Raw genomic sequence first — 21,866 nt, 5'->3', positions numbered from 1 at the left:
ACTCTGCGTTTTGTGTTGACGACTTCCTGCAATGATATTGCGCTTCTGCTTTTTAGAACTGATGTGTTGTATGACACTGTCTCTGTATTTTAGCAAACCTGGAGATGAATGAAAGCTCTCGCTGGACTGAGGAAGAGATGGAGACGGCAAAGAAAGGTCAGAACCTGTTTGTATATGTATTTTTCATGACATCGCATTTATTGTACAGACAATACGTCCACCAAAAGGAGCTGCAATTACAATTAAAGGTGCAGAGTCAAATTTCTTCAATGTTGAAGTACTTTTCTACTATCTCAGATTAAAATACAAAATCAACTGTAAGTAAGCCAACAGGCTGATTCCCACCAAAAATGAAACACTGTGTGCTAACATTATATTTCTCTGTTTGAACACCCCATTCAGCCCGACGCAGCAATGTAAGCTCAAACAAATAGTGTAAGTTTGTGGCAGGTTGGTTGGCCGATAGAAGACCAATAATGTTCAGGAAACCTTTTAAAAACAGTGATTATTTTTTGGTGACTTGTGCATTGCACATGAATTACCCAATTCACCTTTATGCTAAAAAATTACATCCATAAAGGTGGTCTGGATCAGAATATAGTATCAAAGATGCTGATATTTACATAAAGCATCAAAGGGCAAAATGGCCTAAATGGCATTCTTTGCAACCAGTTTTGAGAGCTGATATATGATCATATGGATCAGGTTTTCTGTGTGGTTGGGTTTAAAAGCAGTCAAAATTACTCCTTGTCTAAACCAGGGACGAATGTTCTAAACTGTTTTTTTGTTTTGTTTGTTTTTTGTGATGTTGGCACTAGTAGCATCTGAGCTTGCAGTGCAAAATGGAACAGGACACTTGTTTATTGTCGGCGCGATGTGCCGCGCCACAAAGGGCGCTTCTAGTTTAGACTGCATCATTGATTAGAATGGGCTTTATTGTTTTTGTGAATGGGTTCTATTGCTGTAGACAGGGTGTGAGGATTTCCCAGCATCATGTTAACCACCCCTAACTCAGAACTGCCTGATAAGACTTGTAACACTCAGCCTAGTGACTGCACATTGATTACTTTAGTACTAGAGGACATGCTGTGAATGCCCTTTCCCTCATTTCACAGACATTCACACACTCGTACACTAAATCTTTTATTAAAGTATGTGTTGTGGATTTATATCACATGACTCGCTCATCACGGCTAATTTAATGCTCTAATCAGGAGTGTGTCAGTAATTAATGGTGCAAATCAAACAAACAAACACTAAGAGCTCCATGACTGGACCTCTACACATTAGTAAAAGATTATATTAGTTGACACTGGGCTGCAACTAACCATTATTTTGATAATCGATTATTAGAACGATTATTAGAGTATTTGGTTGATTATTGCAACTATGAATCATTAGCTCTTAACCGACTATGCAGCTTGTGCCTAGACATATAAGGTTGTATTAAACATGCTTACTAACAATAAAGAGGACAAAATCATCTTTTAAAAATTCCTCTAAATGACATTCACTGAATTCCAAGGAAAAACAAGTTAAATTCAGTTAACATTCACTGCAAAAATACCTTGTCTTGTTTTCTGTTGTTTTCCACATATTCTCTAAAAGCAAGTCTAAATATCTTATATGTTGCTTCTCAGGCAAATTTATCTTGTTTTAAGTTGGTGGTTTTTAGATATTTTAAAATATTAAATATTGTATTCAACATCCTCCAATAACAATTTTTTCTTCTGCAGTATAGCTACTAATGTAAATGTATGTTGTTTTAAAGGAGTTTTAGATATTAATTTTGGAAAACAAGCCAAAAAGGACTGATCAAAAATTTTTTGCAGTGTATAATGGGCTAAGACTACACTCCCTCACCTTTATTTTCACTTCGATCCATCTTTAACTCACAAAAACAAACGCCATCTTCTTAATAGAGTTGCGTATCGCCGATTTACTTCACAATAAGATACACACGTGACACATAGGCTACAGTATATTATGATTCAATATGTCGCAATCCATCACGTTATTAATCTAGCTTCAGAAAACGTGCACGTGGGACGGGCATCCCTGCACCTCAGTCGGGTGCAGTTTCAATCACTCCCCCTTCACTGCGACTCATAGACGCGGCCCTGACCGCACAGAGAAATGCAATTTTTGTAGTTTGTTTATGATGCACCTCCTTATTATTTGAACTTTAATAAACGATGCATTAAAGATATAATGCCAGGTTGTTTGCTTTTTAGATGCTCTGACATTCAGGATTTGCTTAAGTGAAATGCCAGATCCGGCTCTGCTTTATTTCATGATGACAGTGCTTCTGTATTTTCTTATTTTGTATTTTTCCATTATTATAATTCTGTTATATTTTGTGATGTACATCACCTAAAGCTGTTTGGAAAGTTTAGAGTGCATCTGGATATGTGTTTTCTTCCTCTTTCGGTCAGGCGCGAGCTGCTGTGCTCCTCTCTCGCTTCATCGTTACAGTTTAATGTGATCTCATGTTATGTTTATGACGACGAAAATATTTGACGACAATTTTTTATGTTGTCGATAACATCGACTAATTGTTTCAGCCCTAGTGGACACAAAGTATTTTCTCTTTTATCAGTATGGACTGCAACTGTAATATACTGTTAGTGCTCTAAACAGCCGCTCTGCTGACCTATGTACTTCAGACGAACTCCACATCGCTCTGCTAACAGATCTTTTTTTCTGGCACCAAGACTTCATATCTGATCCATCTAGCCACCTATTCCACACTACTCTGGCTCATAGGATCTATAACTAATACTTCATTAATTTTAAGGTCCCCTGAGCTAAATCAAATGTGTTGTTTACAGTCACCAGAACTTGTATTTGCCTCCATGCAAAGAAGACAAGTATCAATAAAATCAGGATCTGTTTCTATATATTTGAATGGGCATATCATGCAAGACAGGATTTTTCATGCTCTTTTGAAATAAGGGTTTTATATGCTGTGTGGGGACACTAATGTTCACAGTGCAAATATAATTGCCTCAGCCTCCCAATTTATAGATATATATTTTAAACTAACAATGGCTGAAAGACCTGATTCTGTGGCTTACAGTATTAATGTCACAACCATGAGGACATTAACGTATGACTGCCTGCATCTCACACCAGTTCAGTATTCATTAGCTTGTCTGATGGAGTTAATGCTCATTTCACATGCAAATATGTTATAATTTACATGTAGAAGTCTGATTCGAGACAAGTGTTTAATTCTAACAGTCTCAGAAAGGTGACCGTTATAATTGAAGATTGTAAAGCCATAAAATCCTTTTTTGTATTTTTTATAAATTGATTAGATGCCTTTCTTAGTACAGTAGACTGCCAAAGGAACCCTAAACTGCAACCTTTCCCACCAAAATACTGCTATTATTAAACTTGGTGAACCTACCTTGTCTTCCTCTTTCCCTAAATATCCTGCCACCCTCACCGCTCTGACCTCTTGACGCCTGCCAGTTACCTTGCCTGTCCTTTATAAAGCAGCTTATAGTTCTTTATGCTAATATGTTTATTTATGCCCATTTTTAAAGAGAGATGACCGTAGAGGTCTGTGTATGACCCACAGTTACTGTACAAAGCTCTCCTCATGGGTCTTTTAAACACTTTTTTTTCATATGCAAGAAATCCAGATAGCTTTGTTGCCTTAGCTGTTAAATGCTGTAATGTCATAATCTTTGATATAGTTTTAATTAATGTTTTTTTTCTGTGTGCACACCCTGCTCACCCTGAACTGAAGTTTAGATTAATATTGACAGTATTAATTTAGTAGACACATTTATATTGATCACATTTATATATTTAGCAGACTCTTATCCAAAGCAACTTACAAAATGAGGAAGGATACGACAAATCGATTCATCATAATGAAGCAGTAACATAATAAGTAGTGCCATACAAACTTTCAGTTGTATTAGAAAAGTACTAGCCAACACATTGACACATATATTCATATAATATCCAAACTGATGTACAAATTAGAATAATGTTGATTCCAAGGGAGAAATCAATATGGCCATGTATACATTGCAAGGTTTTGGGTGTGAAAACCACATTTCAGTGTGGGAGTGAATTTCCTAAATTATTGTATATGTATGTGTATACAGATGTCACTCCCAAATTCGCACTTAAAATACAACTTGCTTTTGTGCCACTCTGTGGACATTTCAGCCACAATCTGGAGTGCACACGTGCCCATACTTTCAACAATACTTCTAGCTTGAGCTCCTGGGGGCAGTGTTTAGAATGTTGTATGCACAGACCGATTTCAGATGAAGAACTTTCAACCTACTGTCACCAAATTCACAGTAAGATTGTACATGGCTTACAAGGTCTTCTTTTCCTTCTACCTTTCTTTGTTTATTTCTGTCTGTGTTTCTGTCTTTCTCTCTTTAGCATTGAGTAAGTGGTTAGATTCGGCTGTTTGAGTGAAGAAAGGAAATGGCTGAATTGTGGGTTGGCATGAATCAGAGGATTTGGCAAGCCTCCCTGTTCCTCTCTCTCTTGCTCACTGTTGTTAAGGACTGTGTAGAGGTCACATTAAAGAAGAAAAGCAGGTCATTTAGGAGGAACTACTTTCCCTCTGCTTTCTCATGATATCAACATCAACCTCTCACATCTCTTTCTTTCTTTATGTATATCACGTTTTTCTTTTACTTGTATTGTGTGTTTGCTTTTGTACGTTTATACGTAGATGCATTTTGGCACAGATAATATGCGTTAGAGAGAGTGCAGAATAGAGACAGAGTGATACAAGAGATCAGATGGGGTTGTGGAAGGAGGGAGGGCGTTAGGGGGGAGGAGACACTGCATCTCAGCTTCATTTTGCTGTTAAAGTCCAGCCAAGCGGCAGCCAGTGAAGAGGACTGGAAATAAACTGTGATAGAAACAGAGGAAGAGAGAAAGAGAGAGCTGTCGAGAAAGCAAAAGAAAGCATGTGAGTGTGATATAGACAGAGAGAGAGAGAGAGAGAGAGAGAGAGAGAGAGAGAGAAGAAAAAGAGAAGGGCCACTCTGTTTAGAGAGAGTCAGGGAAGCGTCAGCTTAACTATCAAACAGAGGGAGGAGGAGGGTATGGGAGCAGAGCTCCCAAACACCACTCCCTTTTCTCTCTCCTTATACTTCTTACTCACTCTCACTCTGTACTGGAGCTGCAAGAGACACTTCTGTGCATTTCCATGGAGAACATGTGGAAAGAAGAGGAAGGACTGATGGAGGGATAGAGAAGAGAAGAGCGGAATAGTAGGCCACATATCATCTCCACTCAAGTCCCTAATTGGATGATCCACGGTGGGCCAAGTCAGTGCCGAAGATTTTGATTGGATGCAGAATTGGCACATGCTCTTGAAATAGAATTGGAAGGTATCGCAATGGCTTCTATCCGATTGTAGTACTTTTTGAGATATCATCATCTGGAGTCTGATTTAGTGTTCCACTCACTAAATGCAGTGTTTTGCAATCAAAGATAAGCTCATGCTGTGGTGAATGAAACGTCGTTTTCAGGAATTTGAAGACTGATCTGCATGTGATCAGCACTAGGCTGAATTCTATGGCCTCTATGCCATTAACTCGGTTGTGCAAGAAAGGAGTTTATCCCTGACCTTTGGAATTGACCTGCTATGTTGAAGAAGTACTTGTGAGTGATTTTGCGCATACAAATTCAAAATGTCTTTGCATTGCAGTCTGCGTGCATGTTTGCTACATTCTCCATTGCATAGACTTTGCCTGCATTTGTGACAAACAACTGGAAGTTTGAGGAATAAACAGAGACCAAAAAACACAGACCTGCGATGGTGAGGATAAGCATGAGAGTGCATACAAATCAGACATCAAACAATTTTAAGCTTTGCTTGTTTGTATGTCACCAGGGGCATTTTCTATTGAACTCCATGCACTTACTCTCTTCTTTAATATCCATCTCTCATTCTCCTGTCTCCTTTACTTCCTCTCCCTCTCAAAGCTACAATTGACTGTCTTGTAGCTTTGATGTGGAGGGCAGCAGCGCTTTATTGTGGAAACTAGCTTTTTAAATCAAAGCAGCTTATCAGGCTGGACAAGATAGGTTCAGGCAAAAACTGGGATTTGCTGTTAAATGATCAGGGTTTCTGTAGAGTTGACCAACGTCTGCGGAGTATTAGCCTGGTGTTAATTGAATGAGAGCAGTTCATGTCAGGCTGCTGCCCCACTTTCCCTCTTCTTCAGAAGCCATATGGCAGCATATTACCTTTGACCCTTTGAGGTTTTACTTAATGACAGCACAATACTTGGCGGATGGCAACATTTGAGGCTTCAATAACCCATGCAACACACAGGATCTTGTGTTAGTACTGAATAATATTGTCTATAAGGCTATGTGTGATGGAAATCTAATAAAAAAAAGAACCAATCAAATGGCTGCCCTATTTTTCAGCGCATTCGACTTTCTAGGGCATAGCAATGTAAGGGACATAAAAATGTGTTCTTAAGTTTGTCAGAGCTACGGCTTAGCAGTCAGCACATGTGTTCTGACACAGGATGATGCTCATTTCTGGTCAACCGATATGGGTTTTTCAATTACCAATATCTAGAAATCATGGTGTCAAATGACAATTATAATAAAGGAGATTATACAGTATTTACAGTACATATCACTACTAGTACTTGCATATGCAGGTGATGCAAGTTTGATCACGTTCCCCAAATGTTGTGTCCTGTTGCGTCATTCAGATGATGACTGTCTCTCACGTGTTAAAAAAAAAACTAGAAATATAACACCATCACTAAGCTCTATTTCCTGTTTTTGTCATGGGTGAGGTGAGTATGTTCCTTCTCTTAACGTCACTCTGCAGGTCTGCTGCAGTATGGCCGAAACTGGTCCTCGATCGCCAAAATGGTGGGCTCCAAAACTGTCTCCCAGTGCAAGAACTTCTACTTCAACTACAAGAAGAGACAGAAACTGGATGAGATCCTGCAACAGCATAAAATAAAATCGGTCAGTTTGTTTTACAAACGTCTACATCTGTTAGAGAGACAAAGAGGCTATTTACATTTGTCAATAATATTGAACTCATACAATTTATTTGTACTTGTGTTAGGAAAGAATCAAGTGAAACATGTGATGATTGTTGCAGGAGAAAGAGCGTAAAGCCAGGCGTAAAGGTAAAGCTCTTCAAAACGAGGAGGCCAGCGCTCCTTCTGCCGCAGAGGAGGAGGAGATGGAGGGATCAGGAGTCAGCGGCAATGAAGAGGAGACGCAGGAGGATGGAGAGGGTATGAACATACAAACTCTCACTTATTTTCTGATAAACGCTTCAAACTGCTTTCTTGCCCTCTGACACACTCCTACACACAGAGCCACATAGTGATGCAGTAAAGTTTATAACAGATTAATATCTGTTCAAAGTGTGTCATTTGTAGCGTATCACAGATTAACTTTGTGTAATGTATTTCATGTTTAGATTATCTGAAATCTAAGCATTTAGGAAACAAGATGTTTGGTACTTGTTTTATCTAATGTAAATATGAAATAAGTCACAATGAAACCAAACACTTCTGAGGCTTTGCGGTTACCAGGAAATCCTGTAGCAGCTTGAACCAAACAGTGGAGTGCATTTCTCAGAATATGAGGAACACGTGGTCGAGACTCACCTATAACCTCAGTCGTGATAGAACCCTGACCTACTTCTGTGTTCTGAGAAAGAGGCGACACTCATTGTGCAAGCATAAATTGGTTTTCCAGGAGAGCCAAGTTTTGTGCCCTGAATGAGTAATTGAAATGGTTTTGTTGTAAAGGAGTCACTCAAGCTTTAGCTATCTGTGGGTGGGGTACGCCAAGGCCAGTGTGTGTCATAGTGTGGCCATAGTTTTGGAGCTGTAATGTCAAAGGTTCTTCACAAATCCACAGTGAACCATGAAGTGAATGCTTTGTGCTGTGAGTTTGGCAATCAGGTGTGGCTTGCCGATAAATAGCTTTCGTAAGCTTTTATAAAGCCACGTTTATCAGGTCAAAGCTTGTGAAAGAAAGCCAACAAGGGGAAGTGCTTATTATGTTATGGTTATTGTGTAATTACATCCAGCTGGGAGAGTGCATTCAATGGCTGGGGTTTGTTATGGCAGTGGGAAAATGAGGCTTAGCATAATCTCCTGCTGTGTATTTATTAGTAATTTAACTTTTTTATTTGAAAAAGGACACATCAGATTTAGATAAGGACGATTTTTCAATTGTGGAAGCATTTCTGTCCCCTAGGATGATTTTAAGGAATTATTATTATTATTATTATTTTCAAACAATTGCTTTCATTTACACTCATTTTCAGTTAAATATCAATATACAACAGCATCTATTTACTTTAAAAAATGACTGTTAAGGTATTAAAAATCATAATTGAAAACAATGGGAATAAAAAAGTAAAAGGTTTGGATGTGTTACCATAACGAGAATTGTAAGGTTAATGGTATTTAAGTGTCCTGAAATTATGTCACATTGTGAAACATCTTAATGGTCCTAAATATAGGCTTCATTTTCTTTATGTAAAATATATATTTTTGGTATAAATTTGGGGTAAAAGATGACCAGGAACCTCATGTTAAAAACTTTCATCCTAAAAATCCACAAGTTTTCAGATTTATAAAACCATACATATGCCAGAACTTGCTCACTTTATAAATCCCAGTTATCAGAAAATTATGAGTACACAAGCTGTATTACCCACTCAGTCTCTTCCCCGAAATAACCATATATGGAGCTTACTATGCTTGCTTTTACTATGCATAACCACATCTGCAATATTTTGCGGTATGAAACACTATTGTCTTACATTGGATAATTTAAAGAGCTTTATAAAAATAAAATGTGGAACCATACCTGTCTATATTCAATGTATTTAACCAAAACACTGTTTTTTAGACCAAAAAAGAATGGGTCAGATTGAAGTGGGACAGACAACATGGTGTATTTGTATGTTTCTGCACCTATCAAGTCTGAATTAGAGATCTTCATTAGAATGCTGTGTTTTATCGTAGAATGGGATTTCTGATGGCCAACAGAACAAATATTGCTAGTGCACGTTATTTGGGAATTAAAAATGCCATGAGCCAAGATATCCTTGCAGCCATTAAAAAGCATGCTAACTCCATATGATGTATGGAAGGCTTTCAAAAAACGGGATCTATTTCCAGTATTTTTTTTAACAGCTTATGTTTTATTGCCTTTTCAATTAGTTACATAAAATATATACAATACATCGACTGGATGATGATCAATTCTGATCTGGTATCTATTTCCAGTATTTATTTTAACAGCTTATGTTTTATTGCTTTTTCAATTAGTTAAGTAAAATATATATAATACATCGACTGGATGATGATCAATTCTGATTTGGGTGCTTTACTCAATGGTTTCTATTCTAAATTCGGTGTATTAACAAAAAAAAACAGGGTTTAGAATCACTCAGTTCAGTTCATTACTTGTCCATGTGAAGTCACCAATTCTCTCTCTCTCTCTCACTCACTCACTCACTCACTCACTCACTCACACACACACACAGTGTAAACAATAGACTATACTGTAAACATTTTAAACTTTGTGTTATGCCTCTTTAATATTTTTTTTTTCCACACAGTTTTTACAATTCACACCATTACACATTATAACAAAAAGGAATTTGGTTCTTTAATTCACCAAAGTGGCATTCAACTGATCACAAAGTGTAGTCAGGACATGATATACAGCACAATCACTAAGAAAAAATATTTTTTGATCAAATCTAGACAGTCCCCATTTCCTCCAGCCATCACTCCAAAACTAATAGCTAATTTGGTACTAGAAAATCACTTGCCATTATATCAAACACAGTTGAAAGCTATTTGGTTCCTTAAATAAAGCTTAGCATTGTTTTGGTGGTTTTTTTTTTAGTTGCCACAGTATGCAATAGACTGGTATGCATTAAGGTCAATATTAGGTCAGAAATGGCAAAACAGAAACGCCTTTCTTTAGAAACTCGTCAGTCAATCATTGTTTTGAGGAATGAAGGCTATGGAAAAATGTGTTATGGATCTTAACCCCATTGAGCTTTTGTGGGATAAGCTAGAATGTAAGGTGTGTGTGAAGTGCCCGACAAGACAGCGACATTTATGGCAAGTGCTACAGGAAGTGTGGGGTGAGTGTCTTTGCAAACGAACAGCTAGAATGCCAAGTTCTGCAAAGCTATGATAGTGGGGCTGCACGTGGAGGATTTTTTAATGAGAACTCTTTGAAGTAGTTTAAGAGTCTCTGAACATTTTTTCAAATTGTAATAGTAATTTTTCACGTTATGAATGTCTTGACTATACATTGAGATCAGTTGAATGTCATTTTGGTGAATAAAAGTACCAATTTCTCTCCAAAGAGCAAAATCCCTAAATTATTCCAAACTTTTGGCCACCAGTGTAGATCAAACATTTTATTTGGTTTGAGGATATAAGTTTTGCAATATTTCAAGTCAAATGTACCCCTTATTGAATCATTACACATAACCACCATTATCAAGCACAGCATGCTTCTCAATAAATCACAGAGCATCCAGAGTGTCCTGCCCACTTCTGATGTTTCCCATTGCCTGTTCCTCCAGGTGGAGCCAATAACAGCTCTGACACTGAGAGCCTTCCTTCCCCGCGCTCCTCCGATGACAGCAAGGTCAAAGAAGAAGGCTCAGCACGGCCCAAAGCTGCAACCAATTTCACTTCCTCCTCATCCTCCACAGACAAGGATGCTGCAGCCACCGATATGGGGCCAGAGGAGAAGCCAATGGGGGAAAGAGGAGAGGGGGAGCAGGGAGGAGTGAAGCTGGAGGTGAAGACTGAACCAGGGGAGGATAACAAGGAGGTGGAAGGAGAGGATAAGAAGCCTCCTGGCCTGGAGGTGGAAGAGGGCAAGAAAGAGGCCAAGAAGAAAGAGCATGGTGGAAAGAGCGGAACTCACGACAGTGACTCCAGTGCCACGTGCAGTGCAGACGAGGTGGAGGAGACGGAGAGCTCTGAGAAGAACAGGTGAGTGTGTGTGTTCCTGTAGCTCCTCTAACTCAGCATATCACAAGTAACATCAAGGTTAAGGCTGATTCCCAGAGAACACACAAATGGATAAAATAAGTACCTTGAAGTTGGATACAAGTGTCTGCCAAAAGCATAAATGTTGTTTGGTTCTTTGGGTGGGGTCTTATGTGTATTGTGGTTTAGGAGGCTGGATGGATTGGGATTGTTGATTTGTCCTGTAGGACTCTATTTTTTCCATGACAGCAAACACTGTATATGTTGGCTGAGCCAGGGGAAACATTACCCTACGTGCTTGCCAAACTTAATAAGAGTGAGGAGTGTGTCTGGCTGGCTGTCTATTTTACGTTTTCAAAAGGCTGCAATATGGAAAGTATATATTTGTTTATGTGAGTTGTAAGGGGATCAAGTGTGTGTGTGTTTATGGTTTTGTGACATTAATGGGTTGTTTACAAAGACAGTAAATAAGAGAGAATAAGTCTCTGACCATATTAAGTAATAACTGTTTCTCACTATAGCTCTTTCTCTCCACACAATGACGTCTCCTAGGCCGAGTCTTTTGAATTTTTCCCATGATGGAGTGATCTCTTCTCCAGTTCAGAAACCTCTGGACCTCAAAAACCTCAAAAAGAGAGCAGCCTCCATACCTCCCATAGTAAGTACCCACCCAGACAGACATTGTACTCTGCCTCTACTTGCATTCAGTCACATGTAGTTTTATTTTTATGTGCTTACATTAACAATTGGCACATCAAATCTCTATGTGCAACCCATCAACCAGATTAGACAGATTAGTGTATTCTCTTCAAGTTGCCATGGATACTGAAGCTTTTTTAATCCCAGCTAGTTTTCCACCTCTGACCTTTGCTATTCAAACACTCTCATAGATGGGCTAACAGCTGGTTGAACGTTGTGGCGAGAGGAGATGCATGGATTTAGTGCGTTTGTGAAGTAGGAAACTGATACCTTTCGTGCAAAAAATGGCTCTCCTATTCCTCTCCTTGTCAACATGTTTTAATCCTACATTTTTGATAGCATTTTTTTTTCTTGCTCCAAAAACAGTCCTAATTTAGTTATACATAACCCTTTTCTGGACATTTTTTGTTTTATTTACTGTACCTTTATGTAATGACCTCTGTTATGATTGGTTAACCTCTTTTCATGCGAGTGAGTAACAATACCCTAATTACTGAATGTTGAAAAGAGGTTAATAAGATGTACGAAGCGTTGATATGTCAGTGCTAGTTATAACATCACAGCCATGACCATTTCTGACAGCTTAACTTTTTGCAGCTTAGTTTCCAAAAATGGTCTGGCTGCTGGAAGTGTTGCATCATGAACGTCAAAATCAGGGTTCCCGCAGATCCTTAAAAAGTCTTAAAATGTCTTAAATTCAGTTTTTCGAAATGTAAGGTCATAAAAAGTCTTAAATATCTTAAATGATACAACAAAATCTTAATTATCATTTAAAGATCTTAAATTTGGAGGCAGAAAGAAAATAATCTTGATATGACCTAATGTGATAATCAAACTTCAAAAGAATATGATTTAATTGAATAAATGCATATGCTGCGTCCTTTAAAGTCAAAACGCGGCACTGTTGTATTTTCTCCAAGCATGCAGCGGTTTGTGAGTGTTTCCAGCTGTTGCAGAGCAGTTCACAATCATTAAGCTATATTGGAAATTTATGACAAGCGATTACTAATGATCAATTGTTGATGATGATGATGATGATGATGATGATGATGATGATAAAGTGTTGATGAAATATGACAATGTTTACTTAAAATTTTTTATATTGTAGTATGTTGTAGATTATTGTAGAAGTATACATTTTATTTCCCTTATCTGTTTGAATGAGCAGCTAAAGCTCTAAAGTGCACATATTTTAAAATAAGAGTCCCCCGGTGTATTTCAGTCTTTAAAATAAACGTTCTGCACTATGAATTAAATATTTTTAATTTATTTATTTATTATTATTATTATTTTTTTTCTTGGTTATTGGTATTTTGGTTGCACCATAAACTGCATCTGGAATTTAATTTGATTTGTAGCCTCTGTCTAGCACTCACCATCACAGGAAGGAAAGACTAAGAACATTTAATATTGGCTACCAATTATAAAAACTATGGGCAGATTAATTGCCTTTCTTTCAACACATTATCATATCAGTGAAATCCATATTGGTTGACCTCTAATTTGTATTTATTTATATAATGGTAAATAAACTGATTTTAAAGTGTGGAAAACATGTCTTGAGTATTTAAAACTTGCATATAGCCAGATACTATTTAGCAGAGACGGACCACTTCTATTTAAATGAATCGGAGAGACTAGAATTTCCAATCAAGAGGCTCTAGCGCACAATGGTCAAAGGATGTAGAAAGGAAGTCCCACCTTAAAGGCAAAAGAGCCAATCATATTTTAGATACAGACATCGCCTGCCAGTCAACTCGCTAACTCCGATGTGCATTAGATATACAAGCCGGGAAAATTGTGTGTTTAAGTGTAATATGAGGTAAAGAGGCACAATTTATGATTCCAATATTATCAAATTTTATTGCTGATTTGAAATATGTTCTTTGATCGTAATCTTGACCAACCAGTTTTGAGATTTCTGTCTTTCCCCATTCAAGTAGATATGAGCTGCACTGTCATGACTGGAAATGGCCTCCCAAGAGCATTCCAAAGACGGACTGTGGACTGACTTCCTAGAAATAGTTTGATTATAGCTACCCTTTTTTTACTGATAAGCAATGTTTTTTGTGATTTAAATTGTTTTTATTGATTCATATATTAAACATAGAAAAGCAAAACATATACAAAGAGAATCAATACTTAACTCCCACTATTATCCCACCCCACCCCGACCCTCAACAACACCTCAGTGGTCACACATGATTATATACGCACCCAGAAAAAGAAAAATAATCACACACATTAACCACTACACCTCTCTCTCAACTTGCCCTCCACGAGAGCCCTCCAAAAATGCCAGATATTTGCCCCATTTCCCCACAAACATGTCTTCTAGATGGCCCTTCAAAAGGCCATCTCCGAACACCACTTCTGAAATGGAGGGGGTCCAGCCAACGTCCATCCCCTTAAAACTATTGGTCTGGTGATCATGACACTGGGTAGGACCTAATTTTTTTTGTGCATATTCTCTATATTGATCACCACCCCATCGCCTAAAATACAGAGTCTGGGGCAAAATGAAATTTGAGTGCCCAATACATCACACATAAACTCTGAACCTTCAACCAAAGTTCTTGGAACTTAAAACACCACCACAAGACATTGGTTGTGTCTCCATCTTATGATTGACATCACCAACAGGTGGATGTGTCTTTAAGAACAAGCCTATACAATCTAGAGCTGGTCCAATAAAATCGATGTAAAATCTTGAATTGCACAAGGCGCACCCTTGCGTCTCTAGATGCAGACTTGACATTTTTGAAAATCCTAGCCCACACTCTCTCCTACAAAACCAAGTCTGAAAGTGGAGTGATGGTGGTGTAGTGGGCTAAAGCACATAACTGTTAATCAGAAGGTTGCTAGTTCGATCCCCACAGCCACCACCATTGTGTCCTTGAGTAAGGCACTTAACTCCAGGTTGTTCCAGGGGGAATTGTCCCTGTAATAAGTGCACTGTAAGTCGCTTTGTATAAAAGCGTCTGCCAAATGCATAAATGTAAATGAATTAGCAGGGAGAAATACACTGAAGTCTCATGACCTGGGAGTGTATGCTACTCCCAAAAATAGTACAGAGCAGGTGGCGCAGCTGTAAATATCTAATAAACTGAGATCTGGGTATCCCAAAATGTTGAACCAAATTTTCAAAGGATCTCAAAACTCTCACTCTCATTTAGGTCCCCGAGTGTAGCAACCCCCCTTAAAATCCACTCTGACCAGCAGAAAGGGGACTTATTCATTCATAATTTTGGGTTCAGCCATATGCTCGAAGCAACATTTATATAAATGTCCGAATTAAAAACACTGGACACTTTTGTCCAAACCTAGTGCAAATGCGAGATAACGGGGTATAACTTATCCGGTTAGTTTGATAGAAATGCTTTGCAATGGCGAAATAAAGGCAAGAACTTCCAGTTCAATACAAAACCAGGTAGACGCGACCAATGAGCCAAATGTCTGAGACCGAATGCATAACAATAAAACAAAATCTTGGGTAGGCCTAGCTCACCTTTGTCAATCTGCCTATGAAACTTTTTGATCTGGGACACTTACCATTCCAAATGAAGGATTCGCTATGCTATCAAATTGCTTGAAATAAGAGAGGGGGACACCTACATGGAGAGATTGTAGCAGTTAGTTGAATTTTGGAATACAATTCATTTTAATAACATTAACCTTCCCAATCATGGATAAATGTAATGAAGCCCACCTGCCCACAGCACTCGAAAACCTTTTTATTAAGGGGTCAAAATTAACTAAATCACACAAGTTTGCTGGGAATAAAATGCCCAAATACTTAATGCCCTGTTAGGGCCACTGGAAGGCGCGCAGCTGAAAAGCTGTTACTGGGCAGTACACTGTCAGAGCTAAAGCTTTGGATTTAGACCAATTGACTCTGTATCCTGAGAACTTAGAAAAGGAATTAATAATTCTGTGGAGGCAAGGCATAGATCTAGTGGGGTTGGAGACATATAATAAAATATAATCTGCGTAAAGCAAAAGTTTATGCGCCATACCTCCCGCCACCACCCCTGGAAAATCATCTTCCTTTCTTATCGCAGCTGTTAATGGTTCCAGGGCAAGACAGAACAATATTGGGGAAAGAGGGCAACCCTGCCGGGTGCCCATATCCAGTAAAATAATCAGAAATTAATTCATTTGTTTGTACCGCTGCTACCGGGTGTCTATAAAGAAACATAATCCATCCAATAAAAGTATTCCCGAACCCGTATAATTCCAAAATCATAAAAAGATAATCCCATTCTACCATATCAAACGCCTTTTCAGCATCAAGTGAGATGGTAGTGACCGGAGTCTGATCATTCGCCACTGACCACATGATATTAATGAAGCACCTAATGTTATCAGAAGAGCTGCGGTCCTGAATAAACCCCACCTGATCTATATAAGAGATGTCATAACTTAATCGGTTAGCCAAAAATTATTTACATCAAGCTAGATCAGGGAAATTGGACAGTAACTCTTACACTCACTTGGATCTTTATCCTTTTTAAGAATCAGACTGATCAGACTTGTGTCATGGTTGGTTGAAGCTTTCCATTTAATGTTTCCATATAAACAACCCAGTTCTGTAGCATAAGATAAAAAAATACAGTGGCAAAGCCATCTGGCCCCGGAGCCTTGCCTGTAAGCAAGGCTTTATTACCTCGCCAAGCTCCTCCAAGATTATCTCAGAATCAAGAGAATTGTTTTGCTCAGTCATCAGTTTAGGGAGTTCTAATGATTCCAAAAACTTTATAATATCTTCATCAATAGACGTAAACGTGGAACTATAAAGATCGAGATAGAATTCTTAAAAAGCATTATTAATATCATTGGCTAAGGTAAATATTTCACCACCAGCAGATTTCACTGAGGGAATGGTAGAAAAAGACACTCTCTGCTTTATATATTTAGCCAAAAGCTTCCCTGTTTTGTCCCCCAACTCAAAGTATGACTGTCTTGCCCTGAATAGACAAAACTCCACCTTCCATGACAAAATTATATTATATCTGTATTTCAATCGGGTTAATTCTCTGAGGCCATCAGATGACATTCAGCACTTTAGCTCTGCCTCTGCACTTTTAATATTCCCTTCCAACTCCACGAGTGCTTGTGCTTTGGATTTTTTAATGAATGAGGCATAATGTATGCTCCGACCCCTAAGAACCACCTAAAGTGCCTCCCAAGCCATGCCCACAGAGGATACTAACGACCAGTTGGTCTCCATATAACCATTGATTTCAGTCTTTAACATTTGTTGGAAATCATTAAATCGGCAACTATATTACTAGATTTATTTTTCCCTGTATGTGGCAACACATCTATACTCACCAGGGCGTGATTTGAGACTAAGATGTTTCCAATTGAGCAATCAACAACAGATGAAATGAGGGGTTTAGATATATAAAAAATAAAATAATCTATTCTAGAATAAAAGTTATGGACTGATAAAAATTTTTTTATAGCCCCTACCAGATGGGTTCAAAAGCTCTACGGGGCTTGCACACTTTTGCTTCACCATGAGGAAGGACTGAGTCATCAAAAGATTAATGTCTCTTCCCAATATTGTATCATGAGGGGTGCCAGAACGCTTGAAACATCCCTTCAAGATCTATAAAAAAGCCTGATCATCAATGTTAGGTGTGTAAATATTAGCCAAAATAAGACTTTGCCCCTGTATTTCCTCTAAAACAATAATTACTCTTCCTAATTTATCTTTAATCTGTTTTTGATATTTGAATTGTAGATGCTTACTTATCAGTGTAATGACTCCCCTGCTCTTACTTGAGCCAGCACTAAAGAAAACCTGTCCACCCCATATCTTCCCAAATTTTTCAGCTTCCTGCAGCATTTCTTGAAGAAACATTATATCACATTTCTTATGCTTAAGAAGAGAAATAACCTTCCATTTTATGGGGTGCCCCAACTCATTCATATTCCACGTGGACAGAGACAATCCACTCATATAAACATTTTACATTTTGACATATGAGAAAATATAAATTGTGTGTCAAAAACAAAATTATAAAAACACATTCCAATATTAGAGCAACAATCAAACTCTGAACTTCCCCCAGAATCAAACAAACAGAAAAAAGAAACTAACCCCTTGCATCACTCTAAACTCAAACAGTGCATATATGCCTACGAGAGCATCTGCGACAACTTTGCCTTCGGAATGCTCAAGTCCGGTGTTATTATAAAAAAATTTAAACAGAATTACACAACAAGGATAAATAAACACATAGAACACGTAGATTCATCCGCATAACTGTCCCGAAGATGTTGTTCTCCACAAAACAAACTCCAACCGCTAGGTGGAACCAGCCGAAAAAAAGAACAAAAAAAGATAATATTCCTTGGACAGTTAAATGAATGTTCAGTGAGCCAGCTCATTCGGTTGCTATATGAGTGCAACAAATGACTTAATCACTCCAATATCCTGTAAGAAATATTCCACAAACAAACTCCAGCTAATAGGAGGCATAAGCACAAAAAGAAACAAAACAGGCTCTCAGTTCCTCGAACAGTCAAGTGAATGTTCAGTGAGTGGCTTGCACTTGGCTGCAACTTGAGTACCACAAAATAACTTACACACTCCATTGACTTTATGAAAGACAATGCTTACTGTGGACATGTAACGTCCACCCTTGGCATCTATTCTCAATTTGGCTGGGAACATCAGTGCAAAAGCGACCTTGCGTTGATGTAAGGGATTCTTGCAAACTCACGTTTCTCGTTGAATTCGCAAAGTCTGGGAACAAGAAAATGCTGTGGTTTTTCCAAGAAAGCCTTTCTTTACTCCTCGCCTCACGTAACACAAGATCTTCATAGGATGAGCTAAAATATTTGGCCAGAATTGATCGGGGCCTGTCTTCCTCAGCGGATCGCCGAGCCGAATCCCTGTGAGCTCGCTCGATTTCCAGTTTATGGCCTGCTATGTCGAGCAGACTCTGAAAGTGCCTGTCCAGGAATTCCACCATATTCTGACCCTCTGCTCCCTCAGGAATTCCAACAATATGGACGTTATTTCTCCATATTCAACGTTTCTCGCAGAATTTCTCGCACTTCAACGCACTTCCCTCACGCTCCCTGGTTCGTTGCCTTGTCAGGGGCTTCAACTTGAGCATGTACGTAAGTGTCTTTTAATGTCTCCAGAGCCTGAAGATTTTGAATTGTTTGACACTCTGGACACTACTTCCTAGAACAGTTAAGGAACAGAGTGTATTGAATCTCACCGGTTTATGACAATAATAGTGTTTAAACTAGCAAAGTGCGCCGAGCTCGCAGTTCACAGTTCCGAACCTCACATGGCTCCACACGACACCTCACTGAGAAGCAATGTTAAGGGCCAAGTTGAATGTGTGTACGTTATTGAGTATGTGATACTTGATTAATTTTGAGATTCTGTGGGTTTGTTTTTGTATGGGGATACAGTATAAATTTTATTTGTTCAGGTCTTAAAAAAAGTCTTACATTTGATTTTATTTACTTTGCAGCAACCCTGAAAATATGGTGGTGATATAGAAGAACTATTTTGTGTGTATTTCTTTAGATGCCGGAAGTTTCGGTAGCGGGTGGTGGTAACCAGGGTGTTTTGCTTGGAAAGCAGCAGGCCATGTCCCACGCCCTTGCATTGTACCAGCAACAGATTACCATGGCGCATGAATCCTCCCAGGAGGCCAAACAGCAGCAGCCACAGCAAACCAAATCTCAGCATTATCCAGGTGGCAGGGACTCCAGCAGCCCACGTATCGGGACCCGCAGTCCCGGTGTCTCCGACAGAGAGAGAGAGGGTAAGCTGATTTTTTTTTTAGTCACCCACCCGGTGTTTCCCAAGTCTTTTTCAACCTCTGTCGTTTTACTTCATTATTTTATTCTACCCCTCTCCATGTTGTGTCTTCTGCACCAATAAAGCAAGTGCTGATGTGTGTGTTTGTGGGTCTGTGCACATTATTAAGCAAGAGAGCGATTGCTTTGTTGCCTTTTGAGTGCTGTACTCGTTCTCAAAAAAAAAAGAAAAGGTATCGGGACTTGACTTATTAAATCTATCTCTTTAAGAGTGCATACAAACGTTTATAGATTTACAATTTTGCCCATGATATAAAAATAAGTATCCACTTATTACAATGTGCCAAAAATAGAGGAAAAGCCCTTTAAAGGAATAGTTCACCCAAAAATTGTAATTTGCTGATAATTTACTCACACTCAGGCCATCCAAGATGTACACTCTATGGACAAAAGAATTGGGCCACACCTCTTAATCACTGAATTCAGGTGTTTCATTCAGTCCCATTGCCACTGGTATATAATATAGAGCACCTAGCCATGCAGTCTGACTTTACAAACATTTGTGAAAGAATGGGTCATTCTAAAGAGCTCACTGAAATAGAGCGTGGTACTGTAATAGGATGCCACCGTTGCAACAAGTCAGTTTGTGAAATTTCTTCCCTCCTAGATATTCCATGATCAATTGTAAGTGGTATTATTGCAAAGTGGAAGCGATTGGGAGCCACGAAGTGGCAGACCACATAAAGTTACAGAGCGGGGTTGCCGAGTGCTGAGGCGCATAGTGTGTAAAAGTTGTCTGCTGAGTTCCAAACCTCCTCTGGCATTAACATCAGCACAAAAACTGTGCGCCGGGAGCTTCATGGCATGGGTTTCCATGGTCGAGCAGCTGTATAAGCCTTATATCACCAAGTACAATCCCAATTGTCGGATGGAGTGGTGTAAAGCATGCCGCCACTGGACACTGGAGCATTGGAAATGTGTTCTGTGGGGTGATGAATCACGCTTCTCAATCTGGAAGTATGATGGATGAGAATGTTTCTTGCCGTACTGCATTTTAAAGTTTGGTGGAGGAGGGATAATGCTATGGGGTTGTTTTTCTGGGGTTGGCCTAGGCCCCTTCGTTCCACTGAGGGGAAATGTTAATGTCTCAGCTTACCTAGACATTTTGGAAGACTCTAGGCTTCCAACTTTGTGGAAACAGTTTGCCCTTTTCTGTTCCAGCATGACTGTGCCCCAGTGCACAAAGCAAGGTCCATAAAGGCATGGTTGGATGAGTTTGGTATGGAGAACTTGATTGGCCTGCACAGAGCCCTGACCTCAACCCTATTGAACACCTTTGGGATGAAAGAGAACGGAGATTCTTTTTGATGGTCCAAAAAGCACATTTAGGCAGCATCAAAGTAATTCACACAACTCCAGCCGATTAAGTAATGTCTTCTGGAGTTAATCGATAAGTTTGTGTGAAATATAAAGAAGGTAATTTACATCTTGGAGTAACATATCAGCATATTTTCATTTTTGGGTGAACGATTCCTTTAAAAGAGAATGAAATGGACAAGGACCGAGACAGAGACATCTTTTGTTGGATGTGGTGGTTTCACAGTTTTATTACATGCCAAATGAGTCCTCAACAGGGAAATTGCTCTTAGTTAAGTTCAGTTTAGGCCCTGAGCACTGCTCCTTTTGAGTACATGGAGAGGGAGAGAGATTCATGGCCATGTGTTGAGCTGCAGTGTGTCTGTCCCTGCAGAGCTGGAGGGGAACGAGAGATGGCTTCAGGCTCTGCTTCATGGATTACGTAGGTTTACACAACTACACACACATACTGTTGGAGCAGACTCTAATCAAGCGTGTTGATTTCTGGGAGTGTGAATGCTTTGCAGATGTGTTTGCATGCTGCTATGCTCGCAGGTTTCAGCTTGCAATATTTTGATATAAGCCTGATGATCTGTGTTTGAGAGAGAGAAAGGATCTGAATAACTGGGCTGTCTGTGTGTGTTTTCACACTGGAAATTGCTGCTTTTGATGCAGGGGTTGTGCTGATTGAGCTTTGTCATTTTCACCTACGCAAAAAATAAGTAATTGTGGTATTCATTTGTTTAGATGGTTTCTTGTATCATATGAGTGTGTTTTTTATGTGTGTCCATGTGTGCAGATAAATCCCGGCCGTACTCTCCTTTTGCGGATGGTAAAAAGATTCCTGATGATGTTCGGGCTGTAGGTCTCGGGCGGCCAGTGATGTCACCATACCAGCTCTCTCCCAGGGAAATTGCCAAAATCAGCCACGAACAGCTGCTACACTTTAACCCCTGTAAGACAACATCCACAGCTTCATCAGCTCTGTGCTAGCTGTGG

General features: G+C 39.1%; 1 protein-coding gene across 1 annotated transcript in view; it reads left to right on the top strand.

Moving 5' to 3' along the window:
* Positions 1 to 21,866, top strand: part of LOC127630694 (nuclear receptor corepressor 2-like) — a 168,849-nt gene that overhangs the window by 112,514 nt on the left and 34,469 nt on the right. The window contains exons 18-25 of the mRNA XM_052108404.1: positions 94 to 156; positions 6,845 to 6,987; positions 7,127 to 7,265; positions 10,604 to 11,021; positions 11,571 to 11,676; positions 19,276 to 19,516; positions 21,262 to 21,309; positions 21,667 to 21,822. Of these exons, the coding sequence (XP_051964364.1) occupies positions 94 to 156; positions 6,845 to 6,987; positions 7,127 to 7,265; positions 10,604 to 11,021; positions 11,571 to 11,676; positions 19,276 to 19,516; positions 21,262 to 21,309; positions 21,667 to 21,822 (1,314 nt within the window). The remainder of the gene's footprint in view (positions 1 to 93; positions 157 to 6,844; positions 6,988 to 7,126; positions 7,266 to 10,603; positions 11,022 to 11,570; positions 11,677 to 19,275; positions 19,517 to 21,261; positions 21,310 to 21,666; positions 21,823 to 21,866) is intronic.

This window comes from Xyrauchen texanus, chromosome 37 (genome assembly GCF_025860055.1).
Source record: "Xyrauchen texanus isolate HMW12.3.18 chromosome 37, RBS_HiC_50CHRs, whole genome shotgun sequence".
Classification (NCBI taxonomy): domain Eukaryota; kingdom Metazoa; phylum Chordata; class Actinopteri; order Cypriniformes; family Catostomidae; genus Xyrauchen; species Xyrauchen texanus.
The sequence above is the reverse complement of the archived record's forward strand: the minus strand, read 5'-3'. Positions and strand labels throughout refer to the sequence as shown.